General features: G+C 38.8%; 2 protein-coding genes across 2 annotated transcripts; both read right to left on the reverse strand.

The window, feature by feature from the left end:
- Positions 1-385: 385 nt before the first annotated feature.
- On the reverse strand, positions 386-11,645 carry daxx (death-domain associated protein). Its single transcript, XM_054606486.1, has 11 exons — positions 11,303-11,645; positions 9,837-10,097; positions 8,520-8,972; positions 7,713-7,844; positions 7,463-7,579; positions 6,508-6,739; positions 5,688-5,857; positions 5,183-5,333; positions 4,424-4,976; positions 3,665-3,800; positions 386-3,071 (listed from the first exon to the last, which is right to left on the reverse strand). Exons 2-11 carry the CDS (start codon positions 10,077-10,079, stop codon positions 3,012-3,014), a joined length of 2,247 nt encoding a protein of 748 aa, XP_054462461.1. The 5' UTR covers positions 10,080-10,097; positions 11,303-11,645; the 3' UTR covers positions 386-3,011.
- Positions 11,646-12,172: 527 nt separating this feature from the next.
- Positions 12,173-18,174, reverse strand: tapbp.1 (TAP binding protein (tapasin), tandem duplicate 1). The gene is made up of 8 exons (XM_054605863.1): positions 17,838-18,174; positions 16,725-16,910; positions 15,577-15,825; positions 15,095-15,454; positions 14,482-14,805; positions 13,623-13,724; positions 13,413-13,441; positions 12,173-13,295 (listed from the first exon to the last, which is right to left on the reverse strand). The coding sequence occupies exons 1-8, from the start codon at positions 17,896-17,898 to the stop codon at positions 13,284-13,286; spliced, it is 1,323 nt and encodes a 440-aa protein (XP_054461838.1). The 5' UTR covers positions 17,899-18,174; the 3' UTR covers positions 12,173-13,283.
- Positions 18,175-22,098: the final 3,924 nt, after the last annotated feature.

The following is a 22,098-nucleotide window of genomic DNA, read 5'->3' on the forward strand; positions in this document are numbered from 1 at the left end:
ATATTCCAACATGATCCCACTATGAATATTCGTAACGTTAGGTTTGCTAATAGATATAGATCACGTCTGAAGACATCACAAACATTTGTTGAGTGGGCATTGTTACCTTGTGCGTGCAGTTTCTCCTGTTTTTTTGTTCTTCTAATACAACATCAGTGTTCGGACTGTAAAATCGAACAATAAAATCGAGGAGTCCAAAAACAGCTTCCTAAAAATAATAAATGTAGGTTTAAACAGTGGTGAGATCTGTGAGAAGATCATGAACAAGTTCAAAGCCAAACACAGAAAAGAAAAGCAACACAGAGGCTGGGTATTTATGTATTTGTATTTTATATATATATATATATATATATATATATATATATATATATATATATAAAAAGTATCATTTATTTATCAAAAATGAAAAAAAAAAATATCACAGTTTATTATGGATCACTCCGCTGCATAAATGAGGCCCGATAGATCGTAGCTATGATAACTACATTCCAGGTCTACATTCTAGTAAGTCTGAAAAGACTATTTACCCGAAATTTGATTTCACCTGTGTGGGAAAAACAGAACAATAACAGGATTCAGGAGGAAAAGACAAAACCAGGGACTGTGTCAGGAAGAAAATATCCCCTCACCAAAAGACTCAGACTTCTGTTACATGAGGACCAGCCAACAAGTTCTAATGAAAGGATGCAATACATACCTGTCATAAATAAAGTCTCATTCATCAAAGGCTGGGCATCTTAAGTGCAACACTGTATTTAAGTAATAATCTTATGGATTTCCATTAAATAAATGTCTGTTAAGTTGCTATGGTTTGATGAGGTAATAGGATGGGGATTGAGCCCCTGACCGACTGATGAAAGCCCTTCCATTTAAGTATTAAGAACTGGGAGTCTGTGGCAACATCATCAGGAAAAAACACAAGCGGTAGACGAAATGGAGATCTTTCAGATTGTAACTTTTATCAAGATAAAAACTAGACAAAACAAAACTTTATCTCAAATACGACAGGGATGTAGACATTTCACCTGTAGTGCTAAATGGATCTCAATACCCAGTGTATGGACAGCAGGGAACTTCGATGTAAAAGCTGCGGCTACAAACAATGATCATCTGTATGAAAAGGAATCATTGCGTATCAGAATAAAATATCCTTCTGGCCAATAGACTCAGGAGTTTAGGATCCTTAACTCTGCCAAGTTTATTCAAAATAAATACATCTATGCTTTAAACGATTTAGACAAATGCTAGTGTGGTAAGTTTTGATTTTGGCCGTGCTTAAGCTCAGCGGACTGGGTGAATAAATGTAGTTATCAGGGCTGGGCAGAGGCACAGGTTGAATTTATCAGTGTCATGGTGAAACTGATGAATTAAGGGATATTCTTCAAACTGAACTTCCCCTCTTTTGCTTTGAAACGTGTCCCAATCACAAGGAAACATATTTGTGCTATAGCTACTTAAAGGATAAGGCTCAATGTTAACAAATACCACGCAAAGACCAAAACCAACAATGTGTTAGTCCACCTCTCCCTCCCTTGACTGATTTATGCTGCTCTCAGCTCAAAGACCATTGGTTCCTCAGGTATTTCCTAAACCGCCTGGATAGAGTAGGTTTTTTTATGCAAACATTACTCAAGGAGCTAAAAGTGCTATTGTTTGGGACTATTTTCAGCTGTGGATTAATACACATTCGGTGCTCTAGTATTTCCAGCAGCAGCAGGACATGTATGTGGGACTGACTAAAACTCCAGAGTGCATGTTCATTATTATGTTGGAACATGTCACCCAGTCCTACAGTGGAGCTGCTTGGTGTATTTTTTAGCTAGTGGACAACAACGGAGCTCTGTGGCCCAGAGGAAGAAGATTTATCAGGCTCTGGATACAGAGTTAAGTAACAATTCTCTGTTTTGGTCTTTGCACAGGATTTGTTGACAATAAGAAATGTATAGAATATTGCTTAACCTCAGCATTCAAAGATTTGTGTATGAGACATGTCAAAGTTTGTCATTTAAACCAATAACTATCTGGAAACTATTAAGCTATCCCGCAGCAGACACTGGTCTGAATAAAAAAAACTAACTTACTTTATAACAATCCTAAAAAATAGAAATATGTTTGGAGGGGAAACATAAAAAGAAAATGTTTAAAATGTTCTCTATTATGAAACCACAAACCAAACAGCTCACTGATTCAATGCACGTCATAAATAGCAAGTAAAACAATGGCATCTCAAAATTGTTTTTATACAGCCCACTACCTCCCCTCTGTCCTTTATGAAAAAAATACAATTGAAATATAAAAATGTAAACAAACTGGCAGTGAGCGACCAAAGCCCTCGCCAGTCGAGTGTCTGTGGAAACAACCCCCCCCAATCTGGGCCAAGCGTCCGGCTGCACAGTTCATGTATTCAGGCACTGGTTTCTTACCTAAACCACTAACAAGTTATCCTCATGTCAATGCAACCAGAAGGAGTTTGGCTGTTTGGATCACCCAATAGATTCCGATGAGGTCATCTTCACTGCACCCAAAAAGGCAGAGAAGACAGCCGAGGTAAACGTCAGCCACCGTTTCAGCTGTATTCTCTTGTGTTCACCGTAGAAGACGAGGACTCCTTGATTTTCCAAAAACAAAACCAAATCGTGCCCTCTTTAAAAAGCTTTCATTCAAATTTTAGGTTACAATTAATTTATTCAAGTCTTTTACAAAAGCACTTGTCTTGGCTTTTGTTTGGGTGTATGCACTCAAGTGACATGAGGTACTAAATTCATAGTTTTCTCTGTCTTCCACAGCTAAGAAAAGCTGTTGTGCATTTTGTAAAAACGTGTCAATGTCTGTTTGGATCATACTTATGACAGAAGTTTCACAATTTTGATTTGGGGAAAAAATTGAGCTTTTTCCTCTTCTTACAAGCCAGAAGTCAAGGCCGGTCCTTAAAAATGCATCCGTTCAGGAACTCTGACCTAGAATACAGGTGAGATGTGGACTAATCTTGCAGCACAGTGAGAGGTCAAAGGTCACTCCGAGTCCGACAGGACGATGACCTCATCTGGGTCACACTGTGTGGCCACGTTGACCTGGAAACAAACACACTCAGTTAGTACAGTGTGATCAGGGCTCATTGTTTTCTTGTACTTTTTTAAGAAAATCGGTTTATCACTGTATTATTTGAATCTCATACAGGTGAAAATTGGACCAAAAACAATCAGTTTCAAATTTATGAAAATTATATTTCTAAATAAGATAACATTGCTATTATTTCATTTCATTCTTAATTTGAGAGTGTCTTTGGCCGGAGCACCTTTTCTCTCATATTCTCTTGTTTGGTCTTTTTTTTTTTGGAAACACATCCTGAACTATTCACGCCGTAAACTTTAGTGAACAACGTCTACTAGTAGAAGGAAAAACATTGGACAGTTACATCAAATCTGTGTGAACATGAGTTTGAACCGATTTGTTCCTTTTTTCTTTTTGGGTGAAAAATCTGTAAACAAACATTATATAGATTGTTATGGAAAATCTTAATACCTGATGTAGTTGATGTGATTTAAATAAAGGATGAGAAACGCCTATATAACATACTGAACGAACACACTGAGAAATAAGATTTAGGAATGGGACAAAATGGTAAACTATACCCGTACATTTTCATCTTTCTATGAGCACTCACCTTGTTTTTCTTGGGAGGCGGCGTCGACTGTGAGCTGCTGACCATTTCATGGGTTGGAGTGTCTGCTCGGTTTGACTCCGCCTGCTGTGGAGAGTTGCAGCTGAATACGCCCATATCCAGAGGGATATCCGTCTCACTGAGGAGGGAACAAGAGTGGAAAATAAGAGGTAGAAGAAAATCAACAAGAGAAAAAGCAAACAAAGGTTCAATACTTGCTGATGAATTAATCCAGAGCAATATTATTGTTATTAATTGAATTGCACTAGGGCTACAACTAACATTTAGTACAAGCCTCAATGCAGAACAGTTACATGCAATAAAAATGGCATTTTAAAAGGGTTACTTATTTCTTGTATATGGAGTCCCAGACTTGAAGTTGACTTTAGTTTTGCTGATGCCTAGTCAACAGCAGTACATTGCTTTGCATCTGTGCTGGTCCTAATCCAAAAAAATGACAACCACCTCTACTGCAGGTAATGCTGTCTATGGATAAGAACCTCATACAACCCAACTAAATAAAACCTGTTCCTTTAGGTTCCTCTTTTTGATTTTGTCAAAACAATGAAACTGAAAACGTATCAAACCGATCCACCAATGCATGTAATTTGTACTTAAGTAGATTCATACCTACTCTGAGATATAAGTTAATATGTATGGATTTGCATTGTGAATATTTTTGATCACAATATCTAATAAATTCATGTCACATATCTCCATCTCATGCAGTCCTAATCTATCAGTAACAAAGCCTTACGTTACCTGTCATGGATGAGTATGTGCTTATTATTTCGGGAGTTCCCTGATGTCATGTCCTCCCTCTTCCTCTTCTGGCTCCTGGTGGCTCTGAGGCTGGGCGGCGGCGACGTGCCGTTGGTAGTCTGTGTGTCACAATTTTCTACGATAACCGCGGGCGACAGGGGCACTGACACCCCGTTGGCTGTCGCCATAGAAACGTCTGAAGGGTCCTTAGTGACTTTGCTTGTGCTTACCAGCACGACTGAGAGATGATTGGAGGAATCCACAGGCTCCTCTAATACTGCATGGTTACCATTAGATAACGGCGTCTGGTCATCGGTCTGCATTGGCTCTGATTGGCTGGGGCTCTGTCTAGGGGAGGGGAGGTCAGACAGCGGAGAGATTCGGGGCTTGCTGTCCTCAGAAAGAGGACTGAGTCCACTTGCTGGCTCCTCATCCTCATCTTTCACGCTTTCTTCTTCCCCTGCCGAAACACTTCCTGCCAACTGATCCTCCTTGTTGGTACCATCACATGCTGGTTCCGCCTCGTTACCGCCATCATCGTTCTCGTCATTGTCTACAGAAAGAGAGAAATGAATGCAATGAAATCTTTTCTCTCCGTCACTCCCACTAATACAATCAGAGAGAATTACAATAAAAACTAAACCAAAATATGTCTTAGAAATATGTAGACATTATTTAAAAGTGGCAGGAAACTGGATTTAGTATTAAAACTTTAGAATTTAAAAAAATAATTATTTTTGTAAATATCTCTGCTCTTACCTGGTCCATCCTGCTGGGTGCTGGCCTCGATCTCTTCATCAATGTCTGTGTCTGATGAATCATCTTCTTCATCGTCATCCTCATCTTCTTCCTCCACCTCTGCCACTCCATTCACCTCTTTATGTCCTTCTCCGTTTTCTGATTTGTGGGCCTGAAAATAAACAAAAACAAACGGGAGGAGAGAGGACTATAATAATAATGAAACTAGATTGAACAGATCTATCAGAAGCAGGATCTGGTACTGGTCCCAAAATAAGGATTAATGCAGTTTTATCCCATTTATTACATGCAGCTAACCAATTTAAAAGTATATATAATAATTTATTTATCTAATTTTAAGTTTTATTTTTATATAATTTGATTTAGTATTGTTGGGAATGCAGTTGATTTGTATTAAACAAGTCAAGGGACACATTTTCATACATAAAAATGAAACCAACATGTGAAACACTGAAAGCAGAAGACAGCTTTAATGATTTTCCTCCTTCCACAGACGCTCTCATACCTCTTTCTCCTTGCTGTCTTTCTCCAGCCTTTTGGCCCTCTCCTGCTCTTCCGTATCCTCTTGTTTGATGGCGTACTTGGTGATGACCTCCTCGAGACGGGACAGAGCCACTTCTCTGTTCGTCCGAAGCTTCCGCAGCAATGAAGGGTCCGCCAGAGCCGGGTCAGTGGCTTTAGAGGGGGGTGAAGAAAGGAGAAGAACAGTGTGAGTTATAACATTGTAATAAATATTAAATTCAAATTATGCTATTAAATCCCCTAAAATGCTACATACTGGCCCTTTAAAATAGTACAAATCATGCTTTATACCCTCAAAAACTAAGTGTTAAAAGTTGTGCAAGCATAGCAATGACATAAGAGGAATGTACATGTTTCAGAAACACGGCTGGAAATCATTGCACTTCATTAAACATATTTATGGATCAGCTGAAGTGCAGAGCTGTAAATGAGTAGCTGTAGCATCACCCTACATCATTTCTGTCTGTAGAAAACCTTTTTGTTGTGACAACCGTTTAGTTGGAAATAATTGCAGTTTTAAATGTACTTTATTTTTTTGTATTTACTAACAGACCAAAATAAGTGTCATCTATAACCACTTATAAGCCCTTGAAGAACTAGACATTAACTTTTCTTTCATTGCTTGCCTGCTGCATGGGACAGTGGGTGATTGTTGAAGACAGATTGCCCTTAAAGGTTTGTTCTCTTTTGTTCAAACCAGTTTGTTGTGGTGTATTTGTGTTGATACCCTGTCGTTCTGTAACGTCAGACAATTCTGCATTCTAACAGTCAGGTGAGCCACAGCAACCAGCAGACAGCCTTACCAGGCTTGTAGGCGTCAGTGAGCCGCGAGCCGAAGTTGTAGACCAGGTCCAGGTGGCGTCTCTCCTGCATGCAGCTCCCGGTCTCTCTGAAAGCCTCCAGGGCCATCTGGTTCAGCTGCTTTCGGCTGAGGCACAGGTTGTGGCGCTCATTAGCGCGCAGCACCTGCTGGAGGATGTCTTGGTAATCCGGAGGGTTCCGCTGCGCCTCAGGACTGTTAATAAAACGCTCAATCTGACAGGAGGAAGGCAAGGGATTAGATCACATTCACCCACATAAAATGACAGTAATATAAATGAAACAACAGTCCATGAAAAATAGAGGTCTTTGTTTTCTCAGGTAACTTCTCTGTGATGTTTCGAGTCATGCCGCACCGACTCCCTTAACATATCTGCTGATTTGAAGACTTATGTTGTACTTATATTTACCCAAAAGTTGATGAAATATGTATCTGACACATTGAAATAACAGCGGTTGACAGTTGTTACTAAGTTTGGCACACCTTTTTTTTCATTAGCTACTTTATCCAAATACTGAAAGTCCTGCTTCTAAACTATAAAAATATAACTATTGATATGATATAAATAAAGTTTTAACTCTAGATTGTACCAACTTACATCAAATAATTTTCAGGCTCTACATTTCCTTCTTTGTATTGTGCTCAATATGTTTTTAAAAAACCTAAATAAAAAGAGTTATAGTGATCAGATCTTGCTGTGAGCAGATTCAGTAGATGGTAGACACAGCCTGGTGTCCTTTATGGAGGGTCAGCTCATATTCAATTATTGCACCTGATCTCAAGATATACCTAATAGTACCAGAGGACACTACCAATATCTACGATGGGAGCCATGATAAAGATAAAACAACCACATCACACTAGTGGTGAACACAAAGTTTCGCTCAGCTTGTTATTTTCCAGGACACTTAAACTGACTAAACCAACAACCAGCTCACCTTCCTGTTGATCTCAGGATAACGAGTGCTATTGTAGCGGATCCTGTGCTCAATGACTCGGCCTGTTAGAGTGCTGCAGTTCTTAAGTTCACACAGCTTTTCATAAATCTTCATCATCTGGAAGAGGAGTAGAGGACAGAAGAAGAAGTGTGACTAGCGATCACACAACTTGGCCAAATGTTTTTTTTTGTTTTTTTTTTACAGCTTTTAGCAGTGTTTATAACAAAGCTTAATCAAACTCCAGGCTGACCTTGCGTTTGAGCTTGTGTTCCTGGATGTATAAAGAGTCCTCAGTTCCAAGGTCGTCTAAATTCAGCTCTGCCTGCTGCAGGCGGCAGATCTCGTCGTTGTACACCTTAAGCAGGTTCTCCAGGTACGCTATCTGAGAGAAATTGAGAAAAGACGTAAAGGGTAAGGTACAGGTTGCCTACAGACTCATAAGTTTAGGCAAATCACCCTGATTGCTTACGTTTACTGTATCAAGTTGAATGTCAGGTATGAAAGGAAATAGAAGAAGTAGGTGTGATTGGTTAATGGTTTCTAACCCTATCAAGTAAAAACAGGTGAAAACTACACCTTAGTGAGGTTTGAATGGCATATAAGGCATTGAACAAATTGATCAAAATCTGAAAAGAAATATCTTTATGTGTTGATTAAAAACAAATACACCACACAAACCCATTTACTGCACAGTGAACTGATGGAATGACAGCATACTCACACTTACAAACTCTTACCCTAGTTAGATGATTAAACCTATCCTTAATCCTTTTTTATCTACCCAATTACAACTTTATTCCCTAACTCAATTTCATTGACTCATACAGTGGTTGTTTGACTTTATTAATGCTCAATTATCATTCATACTTTATGCTCTCAAATGTGATTCTTTTTTTATGTTCTTATTTTATGTAAAGCTCTTCATAATCACTGAAGAAGCTTGAAAAGTGCCATACAAATAACCTTTCTAATTATTAGTCTCAACAGCTGAAAAGTTTAAAAGTTCATTGTCGGCCAAAAACACTACTCATCACATGTAGTGGTGTTCAACACTAACCTGTTTCCTGGATGCCCTCTTCGCCTTTTTCTCTGCTTCCTGTTCCTCTTTATGATCGCCCTCCTGCAGCCCTGAGGTGGTAGCATGCTTATCCTCCGCTGACGTTTTCACCCCTTCCTCTTCCTCGTTCATCTTATCTTTACTCCCGTCTTTCCTTTTGGGCAAATCAGAGGTAAACTGGGCAGAACTTGATGTTGAGGTAGAAGGCCCGGGCTCAACCTTGGTGAGGGTCTGCCGCCTCTTCGCTGCATGCTGCCTGAGTGCAGTGCACAGTTCATTGATGTAGACAAAGGCTTTTGAACGGTTGGCCTGAGTGCGAGTCAAACATCGTCCCAAGGTGTTCCTGAACTCCACGGATGACAGATACTCTGGGGAGGCCTTGGCATGCTTGGTTTGGAGGAAGGTCAAGACCTCGGGGCAGTCCTGGGTGAAAGTTGAGCAGTGCTCCACGAACTAGGGGAGGAAGGAGAAAAGAAAACAAATGAGGAGAAGGTAAGGTGACAGAGGAAGGACTCAGAGAGAAAAAACTATAAAGGCTTTTACAGCAAACGTTATCAAAAATATACGTGTGCTTGTGACATCTTGCCCCAGCCATCCAGCGATAAGCAAGCAAGACTTTATCTTATTTTATTAAAGTGTTAACAGTATCAAAATGTCTGGTTGTTGCATGCACGGTTGTCAGAATAGATTTTAAACAGATTCCGACAGGATCACGACTGTTTTAGAGGTGTTTCAGTTAACGAGTGACTGTGTTAAATGGTGACTTTCAGTCGAATGCGTCCAGGGTTGCTCCTAGTAACTTACTTAAATGGTTGGCATAGATAAGTATGTATTTAAAATATATCTGGCCACTAAATATTAGGCAATGTGCAAATGTATTCTACACAGTCACTATAAGCACACTTGTCTCGAAAGTCAACTTGTTTAGCTTGCATTCTCGAATGCGATTTTATAACTTGGCAAAGTTTGCCAAGTTATAAAAAGCTACAAAAATATAATGGGGTACAAGGATGTAATGAAAAGTGTAAGGTAAGAGCACTCTGGAATAGGCTTCATTACTTCTTCAAAAGGGAGCTTTTCATTTCAGTGTGTTTATTAATTCCCATTTCATACAATATCACCAATGTCATCAGGGAGAGAAATAAACATAGCTACTAGCATAAGGCTAATATACCTTGGACTGGACATGTACATTTGTCCAAAGCTTTACCACTGTTATTCTAAAAGAAAGCCAACAATCATTTTGTCATATTTCTAAATAATCTACAAGATTTAAGGAAACACACTCAGTTGTGCCCCTTAACCATATAAACTCACCTCAGTGAACAGTCTCTGATTCTCAGCCTGCAGAACATGTGTGTCCTTCTTCGCTGAGGCAAAAGGCGACTGGGTTATGTGTGTAGGGGCAGGCTGCTGAGCTCTGAGTGGCAAGACATTTTTGGCTTGTTGATGAGAGAACGAGTTGGAGGCAGAGCACGAGGGTTGAGGACTCTCCTCTTCGTCGTCATCATCATCAAGGACGATGATCTTATCGGCCATTGAAGCGGGAGCCACCGCCATCCAAAACGTTGGAGATTTCTGCTTTCACAAAATAAAAAAACATGGAGAATGTTGATCAGGGTAACTGAAAGTACAAGATGTCAAATAAGCATAAGGAGGTTGAGGGTCAAACAACATGAAATGTGCAGTGTTCTGGTGGAACATGAGGGATGTGGTGGGTTCAATAACAGTACTGATGACAAATGAATGACGTAGTTTGTATTATTAATCTAAATCAGATAATGTAGTGGAGTAATAACAACAATAGTAGCTTCCAAAATGTAGAAGAGTATAAGTAGAAAGTAGCATTAAATGGAAAGACTCAATGCAAGTACCTCAATATTGTTCTAAAGCACAGTACTTCATTGTTACCAACATTTCCTGTTTTGTATTGTGCTCTAGGTGTTTTAAAAAAATAAAAAAATAAAAATAGTTATAGTGATCAGATCTTGCTGGGAGCAGATTCAGCATGGTAGATGGTAGACACAACCTGGTGTCATTTATGGAGGGTCAGCTTATATTCAATGAATACACCTGAGATCAAGATATACCCAATAGTGTCTATCTCTACCGGCTGAACCATATTGTAATTCATTCCCATGCATGGTGCTCAGAGTAATCGCACCGGCTCTTCTGCCAACAGCACGGGGTCTCTCAGGTCTGCCTCATAGACTCTATACATAACTGTATATACAAAGGGTCTTGCTGTGAGAGAGCACTTGGGAGAGTAACTTAAGTCGTAGGTTTGGGGCACGTACGGAGACCCTGAAGGGACATGGTAGATTGTTTTTGTGTGTGGGGGGGAGAAACAGACTTTCGTCCTGTTCGGCGTTTGTGAGTTGAAACAAAAGAAATGAAACTCGCGTTGTTGTTTTTTTGGTGGCTCGCCTCACAGACGCCCAAGTGTTTTTCTCCTTACGATAACCTTTCATGTGCTCATGTAATAGTTGGTTAGATATGTTTACTTCATATAGACACAATACAATACACTGAAACACGGCCATATGTTTGTGAATGTAGCCATGACTCTCTGATACTACCTCTTCCTTCATGGGCAAGCAACGACGCCGTTTACCATGAACGTTACGTTACATGTGGATTAAGAAAGTAAACTAACAGTCAATAAGTGAAAGTAAACATCGTCGTTATCGAAGCTTGGTGACACATTAGCGTTAGCAACATTACAGACCGGTAAACGATCATAAATAAAGGTTTGCACCACAACACACTCACACATTACTTACCTCTTGATTGTGAGCTGCTTGACGTGTCGTCTTAAAAAAGGAAATGTTTCACCTCAATGCACCATTACAATTCTGTGTTCAGTCCTGCTAACGTTGGTTAGCATTAGCTAGCTAGTTAGCATTGTGACAAGCAGCGTTAAGAGCGCGAAGTAAGAAAATAACGAGCTGGAAGAAAAGATAGTGTGTTGTTTTTTATGACGTAACCCAACGTTACTATACAAACAAATCCACGGTACTGTTTAAAACCATATTTTTAATCCCACAGACTTTCTTTCTACCAAAACAATGCTCATCAACTTTGCTATGCTGTCGACTAGAGATCGCAAGGGTTGCTGAAAGTGTACCCGCTATAGTCATACCAGCACCAATGCCTCTGATTGGTTCATAGATAGTTTACGGCCAGTAGTGTCGATAGCCATTGGTTGATTTGCTCTCGTTGAGTACCATTGATATATTTGGATTGTCGACATCAACGAAGTGCATTAAAACCTATTTATGGATAATTGAAATCTAAACGTTAACTTATATAAATAATTAACGTTGTATCAAACACAATTCTAACTTGAATGAACTTAAATCGAATGACATAAACTAAAGTCTAAATAAAGTGACCAATAAGAAGCTATTTCGCGTCTGCAGTTAATCTCATAGATGTCAGATTGTTTCTCCCAACCTTGACATATGTTCATTGTTTAGATCTATTTAATAGTTACTTAAAATTATTGAGAAATAATACATCATAAATGTATGGCGAGTTGCTGAGATTAAACTGTACTGTTTTATGTATTATTTAATTTCTTTGTATTAAGTTGTCTATTCTGTCTGTCATAGATTCTAACACATTTTAATTTAAAACACCACTCCAAAACAAAAAGTTCACCATGTAGTTTTATTTTGAAAAGAACAACGGAAGTCAAAATTCCTCATTAATGCTAGTTTGAGTTTCACTTAGTTGGCTCATCAGTCAACTTTTTCACTTTGTATCTTACAACTCCCAAATGTCCAGATACGTTCATCACAAAGGGCTTTTATTTAGAAATAAGTCTCATCCATGCAGACCTGAGCCATTAAATACTTCCATATGAATTAATCTAAGAAGAAGAAATGAACATTGTGACCATTTTCTGACCATTTTCCATGACCATTTTGACCATTTTCTATTTATTTTCCAAAATTTGAAGCACACCAGCAAGCATGATTTATAAACAGGAAACAGGAGGAAGCATGTTTTGAGAAATGTAAAATATTTCATTTAAAATGCAGACTTAAATTATAATCTATAAATTCTAACACAATTTTAGATATTCCCTGCGGTAGAACTATGTTCTCTGTTTGTATAATTTCCTTCAGACTTCTATAAAAGTTTAATAGTGCATTAGCCCAGGCTGTTGGAGCATCATTCCTACCGACATGTACTGAGAGCCATACCATGATGCACAAACACACATGCAACAAAAACGTCAGAATATACAAACATTATTTTTTCTATATTTACAAAAACAGGATTCTGTTTGGGTTTGGACAGTTAAGTCTAATATTAATTCTCCTGTCTTTGATCATTTACAAAATAAGTTATTTTAGTCATTTCTGTTTCTTAAACATAGAGGAGAATCATATGGAAGCATTAACATCTTCAAATTGAAGCTGAAGTTTCTGGCACCTTTCCAGTGTTCATGACAATTTACAGCAAGTAAACAGTGGGAGGCCAATATGATATAAAAGCTATATTGCTTTAAAGTGAAAGAAATATCACAAAAAACATGTTTGGACTGAGCAGAAGCCCTTTCTAACTAACCTAGCACAACTGGACCTCTGAAAAAAAATGAAGAGTTAAAAGAAATGTACCACTCTAGCTTTAAATAAAAAAGGCATAACTGGCTGCTTGAACATGAGGATAGTCACTTCTAAAACCCCATCCTAGATATCAAAACAGACTTGTTACGTCAGTATCCACATCCACAGAACTTGACTTTGTTCTTCTTTACTTGTCTTTCTGTAAGTGGAAGAAGTGGAAATGTATTATTCAAATGAGTGGAAAAGTGGTAGATCTGTGTGAAAAAAAATCCAAATTATACATTTTGTGTATAAATATTTGTAAACATAATATTACCTTGTCTTGTGGACCAGCCTCATCTGAGCCTGTGTGCAGTGAAAAGATAAAAAGTCATAGACAGAAAATGGAATTGAAATATCATAATGTATCTTATTAAATTCAAGTGGTGATGCGGTAACAATCTGTGTTGCAGTTTTAAATAATTAAATTGGTGAAGACAATCAACTCTGTCAGTATACACAGCTTTCTTCCTGGATTATTTGTTACCTGAGCTGGTGAAGGTCCAAGAGACGAACTTGATAAAACCGTAGAGCACCAGCGCTACACCGACCATTGCCATGGAGTCCTCAATGGAGGGAGTGCTGAACCCTGGAAAGACAAAAGAGGAGTTCAAGCCTTAATCGATTCACTTTTATTTGACTTGCATCTTAGTCGTCGAGCTTAATGAAAGTAATACATTTAAGAGTTACATATTCCACCAGAGCCCTCACATTTAGTCAGGGAGTTAAAATAATCTTATCTTCGTTGAAAATATTTTAAAGAGGATGAGCTTTGCCATTCATGAGTAGGTTTTGACTGACCAAACAGCATAAAATGACCATAAGCTAGCTCAATGAGTACCTCTACGACATAAGTCAGATTCATATGATGACTTTAAATTATAATATTCAAAGTCTTACATGCTGGTGCATTAATACACATCAATTTTTTTTTATTGTATGTAATTGAATGTCGTGGTGGGTTTACTTAATTGGATTTGAGAGCAGGTAGAGACATTAACTGTCCATTGAACTCAGTTAAAGGTGCAATGTGTAACCTGGTCACCTGCTCCACATAAGGGGCAGTATTGTACCTGTACACCAAGGTGCATACAATCTTAAAAAATATTTTGTTAGTTGTACATTGCACCTTGTAAATAGAAAATGGCATCACATAACTGTAATGCTTATTTTAAAACCTGTCTGGACAGTTTTACAATGATATACCCGCCTTCTCTAATTCAACCTTTACTGGCAATATGCTGAAAAATCCCCTCCTGGCTTCTACTGATTGAACAAAAAAGTTCAAACCCCTGCCAAAAGAGCTTAACAAATGTCTTTGTAAACAATAAACTATTCATTGTTACCAATGACATTGAGGGTCACACTGGCTCGTCGTGTGCCTCCAAGATGGACAGCCACGCAGGTGACCTCCCCCCCTCGGCCCAGGTCCATCTTAGTTGTGTCAAGCTCCAGCCGGGTGCTCTGGCTATAGGTTCCATCCCAGGCCTGCCTGTGGCCGGTTACGCTGCCTGATCCGAGAGGCCTGGACGTCCCATCGGTGCCTTTAAACTCCCAGCTCAGCTCCAGGGAGAGGGGGGCAAAGCCAGACGCCTCACACTGGACGGTCAAAGTCCGGCCGGGAACAGCAAGGGGCAGAGGGGACGGGTGGATGGAGAGGGATGGAGGTTCTGGGTAGAAGGGGAAAAGGAGGAGCATAAAAAAAGGAAAGATAATAACAATCTGGTTTTCCAATGAAATCCAGGTTCTTCTGGAGTTTATGTGCTCTTAATTTTCCGGAACAGAGGATGTCGCATGTGTACAGATTGTAAAGCCCTCTGAGGCAAATTTGTAATTTGTTATTTTGAGCTATACAAAATAAATTGAATTGAATTGAATAGAATTCATTTTCAAACTGAATAATCTGTTGGTTTCAGTGTTATATGACAGCAGATACTAAACAATATCAGTTTCCCTTACCTACAATTTCAAGCTCCATCGCCACCTGAGCCACAAGGTACGGCAGATACACCGTACAAATATACAGCCCGGAGTGACGCACTTTAGCCTCCGACATGATCAGGGATGCATTCCCGTTCTGGTGCAAACCCTCAAAGTCCAGTGTGGCCCCTTCCTCTTGTGAATCAGCCAAGTGGTCCGTTTTACCGTCATAGGCCAAAACCAAGCGTCCGTCGCCTCTGAACTGGTAGCGCCATTCTACGGCAAAACCCGACCCCGACAGAGGCGAGGAGGGGTCGGCCCAGAAACCACAATCCAGCAACACTGGTTCCCCGAGTCTGGACTGCACCGAGACGGTTTTACTGGTCACACTCAGGATCACTGGGGAGACAGAAAGTGAGGAGGAGAGAGTCAAATCGATAACATTTTTGTGTATGAATCTGAACCATGCTCTGGTAGCCATCATCATTTCTGGACTGGTCTTCTGTGTCATAGATCATTACCATTGTGCTCTTTGGTTGCTGTGGGAGCACGCGTGATAGTGGAAACAGCCAGCTGTCCGTTGACACCCTGAAGGGCAGTGGAAAACCAATCAGCCTGCAGGTAGATGGGACTGGAGGCGGAGTCTGTAAGTGGAGCGACCCATTTGAGGGTGGAGGGCTGCGGCAGGAAGGGGTTGATCTCACACTGGGGCTTATTGACAGAGCCTCTGGGAGGATTGAGAGAGCGGTGGCAGAGAGTGGCAGCTGGGTCTGAAGAAACAGGAGTCAGAGGGCCAACATGTTCACATTGTTATAGTTAAAGCAGATCGCAGATGCTCACTCTGCTTATACATAAAAGACACGAGAAAATCTAAAGAGGGAGATAAATACTAGGCCTGCTTACAAAATTGTAAAAAATATAAATCACAAAACTTATTTTTTCCTTTTCTGATAATTTCCTAATCAATTATAGAAAACCTGGCTGACAAATTCAAGTTTAAGCTACGAAAAAAATAAATAATGAAATCAAGCAGTACTGAACCCATATACCTATATTATTGATATAATATTAAACAAGAAAGATGTGTTTTATCCGTTAAATAAAAAAAATACAGAGGATGCAGAGAATATACAGCTAGGGAACATATGATTGCTGCATTTGTGAGTACCTATTTAATGCTCTTCATTTACTTTGAAGGTATACAGAGTTTTAAATAAGAGATGCACAGCCCTTGATGAACAAACAACTTGATAGTAGCCTGAAATTTAGATGAAGTAATTTCCAGCTGGAGAATTGAATAAAGAAAAAAATTAAATTATATTAACTATTATAAGGGTATCTTTATACTGATCAGCCCCAGGGTTCAACCAGGTGTCAATAAATGCCATTCAGAGACACATGGTGAAAAAGTAAAATCATGCTCAGGAATAATGAAGCTTTTAAGGACCAAGAGCACTTAAATATTTCTGTGGAGGCGTAGGATTTATCTTAAACTAAAGCTGCTTTGAAATATAACTTGTAATGTGCTAAACTTACTGTATCGACACACAATAAGCAAATGCCGAATTACGCCCAGTATATACAGAATTCACAAAGCTCACTCTCCCTCACACACATCTACACACATCTGCGGTCACACATCCTGTTCTGCGTGTGGCTTTGTACTGACCGGTGACAGAGTAGACTCTGTCGGGGTCGATGTCGGATGGAGCCTGTTGGGTCTCTGCAGTCTGGCTGTCTGTTCTGATGTGAAGGAGGGATTTCTCCTGGCTTGTGGCTGCAGCTAAACCTCCTCCTCGACCCACCTTCTCCTGCACAAACCAGCACTCCAACACTGGACAGCTGCTGCTGCAGGCTTTAGACAATAGATTTAACAAGAAATTAACAAGATTAACAAAAACAGAGTGGAACAGGAATATAATAGTCAAATAACACTATATTCTGATATTATAGTCCATAGCCTTTTCTATTCTTAAGTGGCAACCCTCCAACCCTCCAACATTCCCTTAACATTTACCAATAAACCATTGTGTCTCCAGTATAAAATAAGGCATGTGCAGCAGTTCATTTCATAGGAAATACAAAATATAGAGGCAATTATGACAAGCATTAGGGCATTGCAGGAATCAGACCTTCACAGACAAAAAAATTATAGCAAGACTATGACCCCCCCTTTAGGAAGCCAAATACGCTGGTGTTGACTGAAGTGGGCAGTGTTCAGTTGTCTGGGCGCTACTGCAGTGAACGCGTCACACCAAAGTCCCTTTGGATATTACCGTCATTTAACATAATCTATGTTAAGGTTAAAAGTATGCGATGTATAGGAAATTGCTTTGCACAATTTATTACGTGAATGGATTTTATGCTCAATTCGGCATATGAAGAATCTCACGAAGAATCACATATAACCATATTTAATAGTTTGAGATTTATATTTAAAGTTAGGATCGTTTAGAACGCTTCTCCATTGTCAATTTATAGTTATTGACAGCTGTTTTACTATAGGTATTGGATTTTTCTAACATAATTAAGTGTATAGACAACAGAATGTCTAACATAATTTCAAATTTTGCTGCAATCAACGATATGCACATTTATATTAACTAGCATGCCTATAGTTCATGTTATCCACGGAGTTCATGCCTTCACATGCATTACACGTGCATACAACTAGGCTATATTCAGTGTATACAGTCTTTGTATGTGGCCAGCAGCAGAGGCAAAATATACAGTTTAAAAAAGAAAAAGAAAAAAGACAGATATCCTTTTAGTATAACCTTACCTCTGATGAAGCAGATCACTGCAACCAGGGACAGTTTGTAGATTGTAGAGAAGTTAGTCATGACTGTTTCTTTGTTTTGCTGCTTGACACTCTGCTGCTATCGAACAAAAAAAGTATACCTTATATCGCTGGTTTTCCCCTTCAACTCCAGGTTCATTTTAGTTTCACTTTCACGTACAAGCTAGAAAAAATACAAATTCCGGTCAGAATTTCAAAATAAAGCTGCCATAATCAACGCTTAGCGACATTAAAGGTAAAGTTTTAACTGAAAATAAAAGTGACCAAAAAACTCGCATAGAAGACAAAGCATTTATAAGAACCTGAAAGCAAACACGGACTGAAATAGATTTAACTGGACTTTAAGAAGCTATCCAGCTCTGCAGCTAGATGGCGCCCTTTGCCACACAATAATGCATCAGGATTTTGACTTGACGTGTTCCACTATGTAGCCATTATGTTTCCTTATGTTAACTTCTCTCTTCTCAAAACATTGTTACTAGTGAAACTAATGTCATCTGAAGAAAAGAAAACAGATTATTATATTACGATACGAACGTTACAGTTAAATTACATATTGTGCAAAAATAGACTGTGTCTGCAACCTGTCAGCAGTAGAATCTGGTCTATGAGAACAGAGGTCAGATGAGGACAAGAGAAACAGAAACAATGAACAGCCTTAAAAGGACCAGTATACATATCGTTACCGTACACACACAGTCTTTGTTTTTATCAAGCATCACTCAATTTAACACATCAAGGTCATGACCCTCTTATCCAGAGATATACGACTAGAGAGATGTTATGTTCTTTTAACAATCAACTTGTTAAAACAGTACAACTCATTTCTTTTCAACATATTCACCATATAGGTTATTTCCCATATATGATGCAATTTATTGTAGATTTAAGCCACCTGGACACACTTTATTTATGTTTTTTCAGTCTATCATGATTCAAGTATCACTGATGCACATGTTAGATTATTTTTCCGCAGAAAGTATCTTCTTTGACTCTAGAGGAATGTGGCAAAACGAGGAGGACAAGAAGCTTCGACAGCCTGGCAGGGACCAAAGATAGATAACGATCATGTTTGTCAAAATATGCAAAACATGCCAGAACTCTGTGTGATACACCAACACAGAAACGAAACCTAAGGCAACATCAGGTGATTTCCCAGAAATGGTACAGAGGGATGTGCTGTTTTGCCCAGCAGAGGCGCTCTAAACTGTAAGTGAGGCCTTAAAAAAAAGGTAGCAATCACAAAGGCCTCAAAAGCTTCCAGAAATAGAAACAGAAGGGTTTGGCAGAGGCGCATTAAACAGAGTGAATCAAGTTGCATTCTGGGCATGGATTATTCATTGTGACTCACTCCTTCTGCCTGTTCCAGAGAGAAATGTTATCTGAAGAGTTTCATTTCTGTAATTATAAAACAATTATGAAACGATATATCTTCTTATTTTTGATTTCCATTGGTAAATATGATAAACTCTGTGTGTTAGGACTCAAATAGGCCTACTGACCCCAAGTCTGCCCTGCGAGAGAACATTTGAGTGTCTGCTATGTTTAAACAACAAAGGAGGACCCAAAATGGCAGCATGCAGGTGTTCTCAGAGTGAGTGGTGTGGCACAGTGCTCCTATTAAAAATGATAACTTTTAAGACAATGCAGTCGAGCCTCTACTCAGCTAAGTTTTGGTTCCTTATTCTGCTGTGAGAAACATTTAATTTGCAAACAAAGCTCAGAAACACACAGTTATTCATTAGACTACACAAAAAGAAGACAATGGCGTAAATCAGACGTGAGAAGCTTCACTGACAAATTAACATGTGAAATAACCAGATTACTGCAAGGATAATCACATGCTACTTTTTAAATGTGTGAGGGGCGTAATCACTTCACTTTGCTGTATTTCAGTGCCATGGCACACAGGAAGCACTTCCAGAGCTGCTGATTTTAACAGCCCGTATTCTGACTGTGGTTTTTAGTTTTACTCAAAAGCTAAGAACTGATAATGTTCTCAATAAAACATAGATCATGCTCCACTGTTTCATTTTACATCATTGTAAACAATCTCTGAGTTCTCTTGTATGAAAAGCAAAATGTTCTTAGAATCAAAAGAGAATGTAATCAGTCGTTAACACGCATCAATGTGTGAGCAGCATTTAATTGTAGCACTAGGTCAAGTTGGTTTATCTGCGTCATAATACAGTTTACAGTTCAGAAGTTTCATTCTGTAGTTCCCAACCAACTGTAGGGGTCGGTCCCCTCAAAAGGGTCACAATATAAATCTGGAGGATCCATCATGATACGATTAGTAAGAGAGGAAAGGAATAAGCTAAATTACGCTGCATGTCTGTATTGTATACTTTGTTTTACTTTTCTCTCTTAGAAATATTGGATAATTGTATATCTTTGAGCCTTCAACAGTTATTTAATTGAAACCATCTGAGGAACCGCTAACAAATCCTGGACATTTGAAACGTGACAAAGGGCCGGAACCAGACACTGCTTCTTTGTCGAAGGTCACAAGACCAAAAGCTTTTGCTAACATTTTATGAATGAAAGTTAACCCGCAAGCAGAGCAGAACCGGTTGCTAATAAAGCGTAGAGGCGTAGATTAAGGAAGAAATCTCATGAACACAAACCTCCTCGGGAACAGGATGTGTTCGGCAGGCTAAAACAAGCCATTTACAAGAAATTTGTCCAGGTAGTGGAGTTTGGCGACTTAAACATACAGTAAGAGATATTTGACATAAGTGCTTGTGTATTTATTGCACATCACTCTATAACACAAGTAATATGTATGGTTTAATGCAGCAGCTGTCAGTGAACAGACTCCACTGGTAGCTAAATGGTGGTGTAGAAAATAAATAGAAAAAGTAATAAAGACTTCAACAGAGCTGTATGAGTTTTTTTTGTTTGTTTGTTTTTTACCAAAAGTACCATATGTTAGATTTAGTGGAGAAAAGATATTCTGGAATATAAAACTGGGACATCTGAAATCCTATCTCTTTTCTTTTTATTTCAGATAAATGTTGTCAACAAAGTAAGTAGAGGTTTTTTGATTGCATTTAAAATAGTATACTTTGACTAGATGCTCATATGCAGAGTGGTTTACAATGAGATGTAATTCCTAATCCAACATTTTAATTATAATAAAATAAAAAAATAAAAATGAACCAGCACTCACTCCCTCTACTTTCAATTTGCATTCCAACTGCATGGAAGAATGAGCGATTAACACTTGACATACAGCACATTACTGAATGGCAATAAATAAGTAATAATGACAAAAGTCAGGGAGGTGAAGCCAGCACGTATTCCATGTCTGAAAACAGATTCTGTCTGGGTAGAAAAAGTCATTGTCACAAAGAATGGACCGCTGTGTAAAGTGAGAGCTCTACATCTATATAACAAACAACATTTTATCTCCACACCAGCTGATTTTGTCCTCATGAAATCAACCAAAACCCTGAAAATGATGAGAATGTTGTTCTTATGGCTCTGTGCCGGTGACAGCCGAGGTTTTGAGGCATCCAGTTGTCCGTCTGTAAGCACGTCCATCCGCTTCATCTCGTAAATGCGACATCTCAGGAACGACTGGAGGGAGTTTCTTCAAATTTGGCACAAAGGTCCACCTGGACACAAGGAGGAACTGATTAGAATTTGGTGTTCAAAGGTCACTGTGGCATACAAAACGCGTGTTTGGCCATAAGTCAAGGATTCATATGCTAATTATGACAATTAATAACAAATATCAAAAAAAATAAAATGATAAAGTAATGACGTTTTGGACAGACATTGATGTAAAATGCAACTTGACTGGTTGACACAGGCATACAACTGTGAGGTGTTAATTATGGTTTTACTAACGGAAGTACGGGTGCAGGAGTTAACATACATTTACATTTGTTTACATATGATGTTATTTATACTTTTATCATTGCTACAATGTTAATATATTTTAAAATTAAAAAGGTAAAAATCTGAGAGTAGAATTAAATACAGAAAAGTATAACAAGAAGAGAAATATGGAAAAGATTAAGAATAAAATGAATATAATAAAAAGCAGGCAAGCATGATGGTTTCGCATACATAAACACATATATATATCCCATAAATATACAAAAACATATATACATCCGGGCTGTACGGTGGTGTAGTGGTTAGCGCTGTCGCCTCACAGTAAAATGGGCCCGGGTTCAGTTCCCGGCTAGATGGCCTTCTGTGTGGAGTTTGCATGTTCTCCCCGTGTCAGTGT

This window comes from Anoplopoma fimbria, chromosome 10 (genome assembly GCF_027596085.1).
Source record: "Anoplopoma fimbria isolate UVic2021 breed Golden Eagle Sablefish chromosome 10, Afim_UVic_2022, whole genome shotgun sequence".
NCBI classification, from domain to species: Eukaryota; Metazoa; Chordata; class Actinopteri; order Perciformes; family Anoplopomatidae; genus Anoplopoma; species Anoplopoma fimbria.

Bases quoted from the DNA above. Each gene is read 5' to 3' on its own strand.
- daxx (XM_054606486.1), bottom strand. From the start codon at position 10,079: ATGGCGGTGGCTCCCGCTTCAATGGCCGATAAGATCATCGTCCTTGAT. The intron at 8,973-9,836 runs GTGAGTTTATAT...TTCCTCCCCTAG, and splicing joins ATCAGAGACTGTTCACTGAG to TTCGTGGAGCACTGCTCAAC. The intron at 4,977-5,182 runs GTAAGAGCAGAG...CTCTTTCTGTAG, and splicing joins CACCCAGCAGGATGGACCAG to ACAATGACGAGAACGATGAT.
- tapbp.1 (XM_054605863.1), bottom strand. From the start codon at position 17,898: ATGACTAACTTCTCTACAATCTACAAACTGTCCCTGGTTGCAGTGATC. The intron at 15,455-15,576 runs GTAATGATCTAT...CTGTCTCCCCAG, and splicing joins AGCAACCAAAGAGCACAATG to TGATCCTGAGTGTGACCAGT. The intron at 13,725-14,481 runs GTAACAATGAAT...TTGTCTTTCCAG, and splicing joins TGTGACCCTCAATGTCATTG to GGTTCAGCACTCCCTCCATT.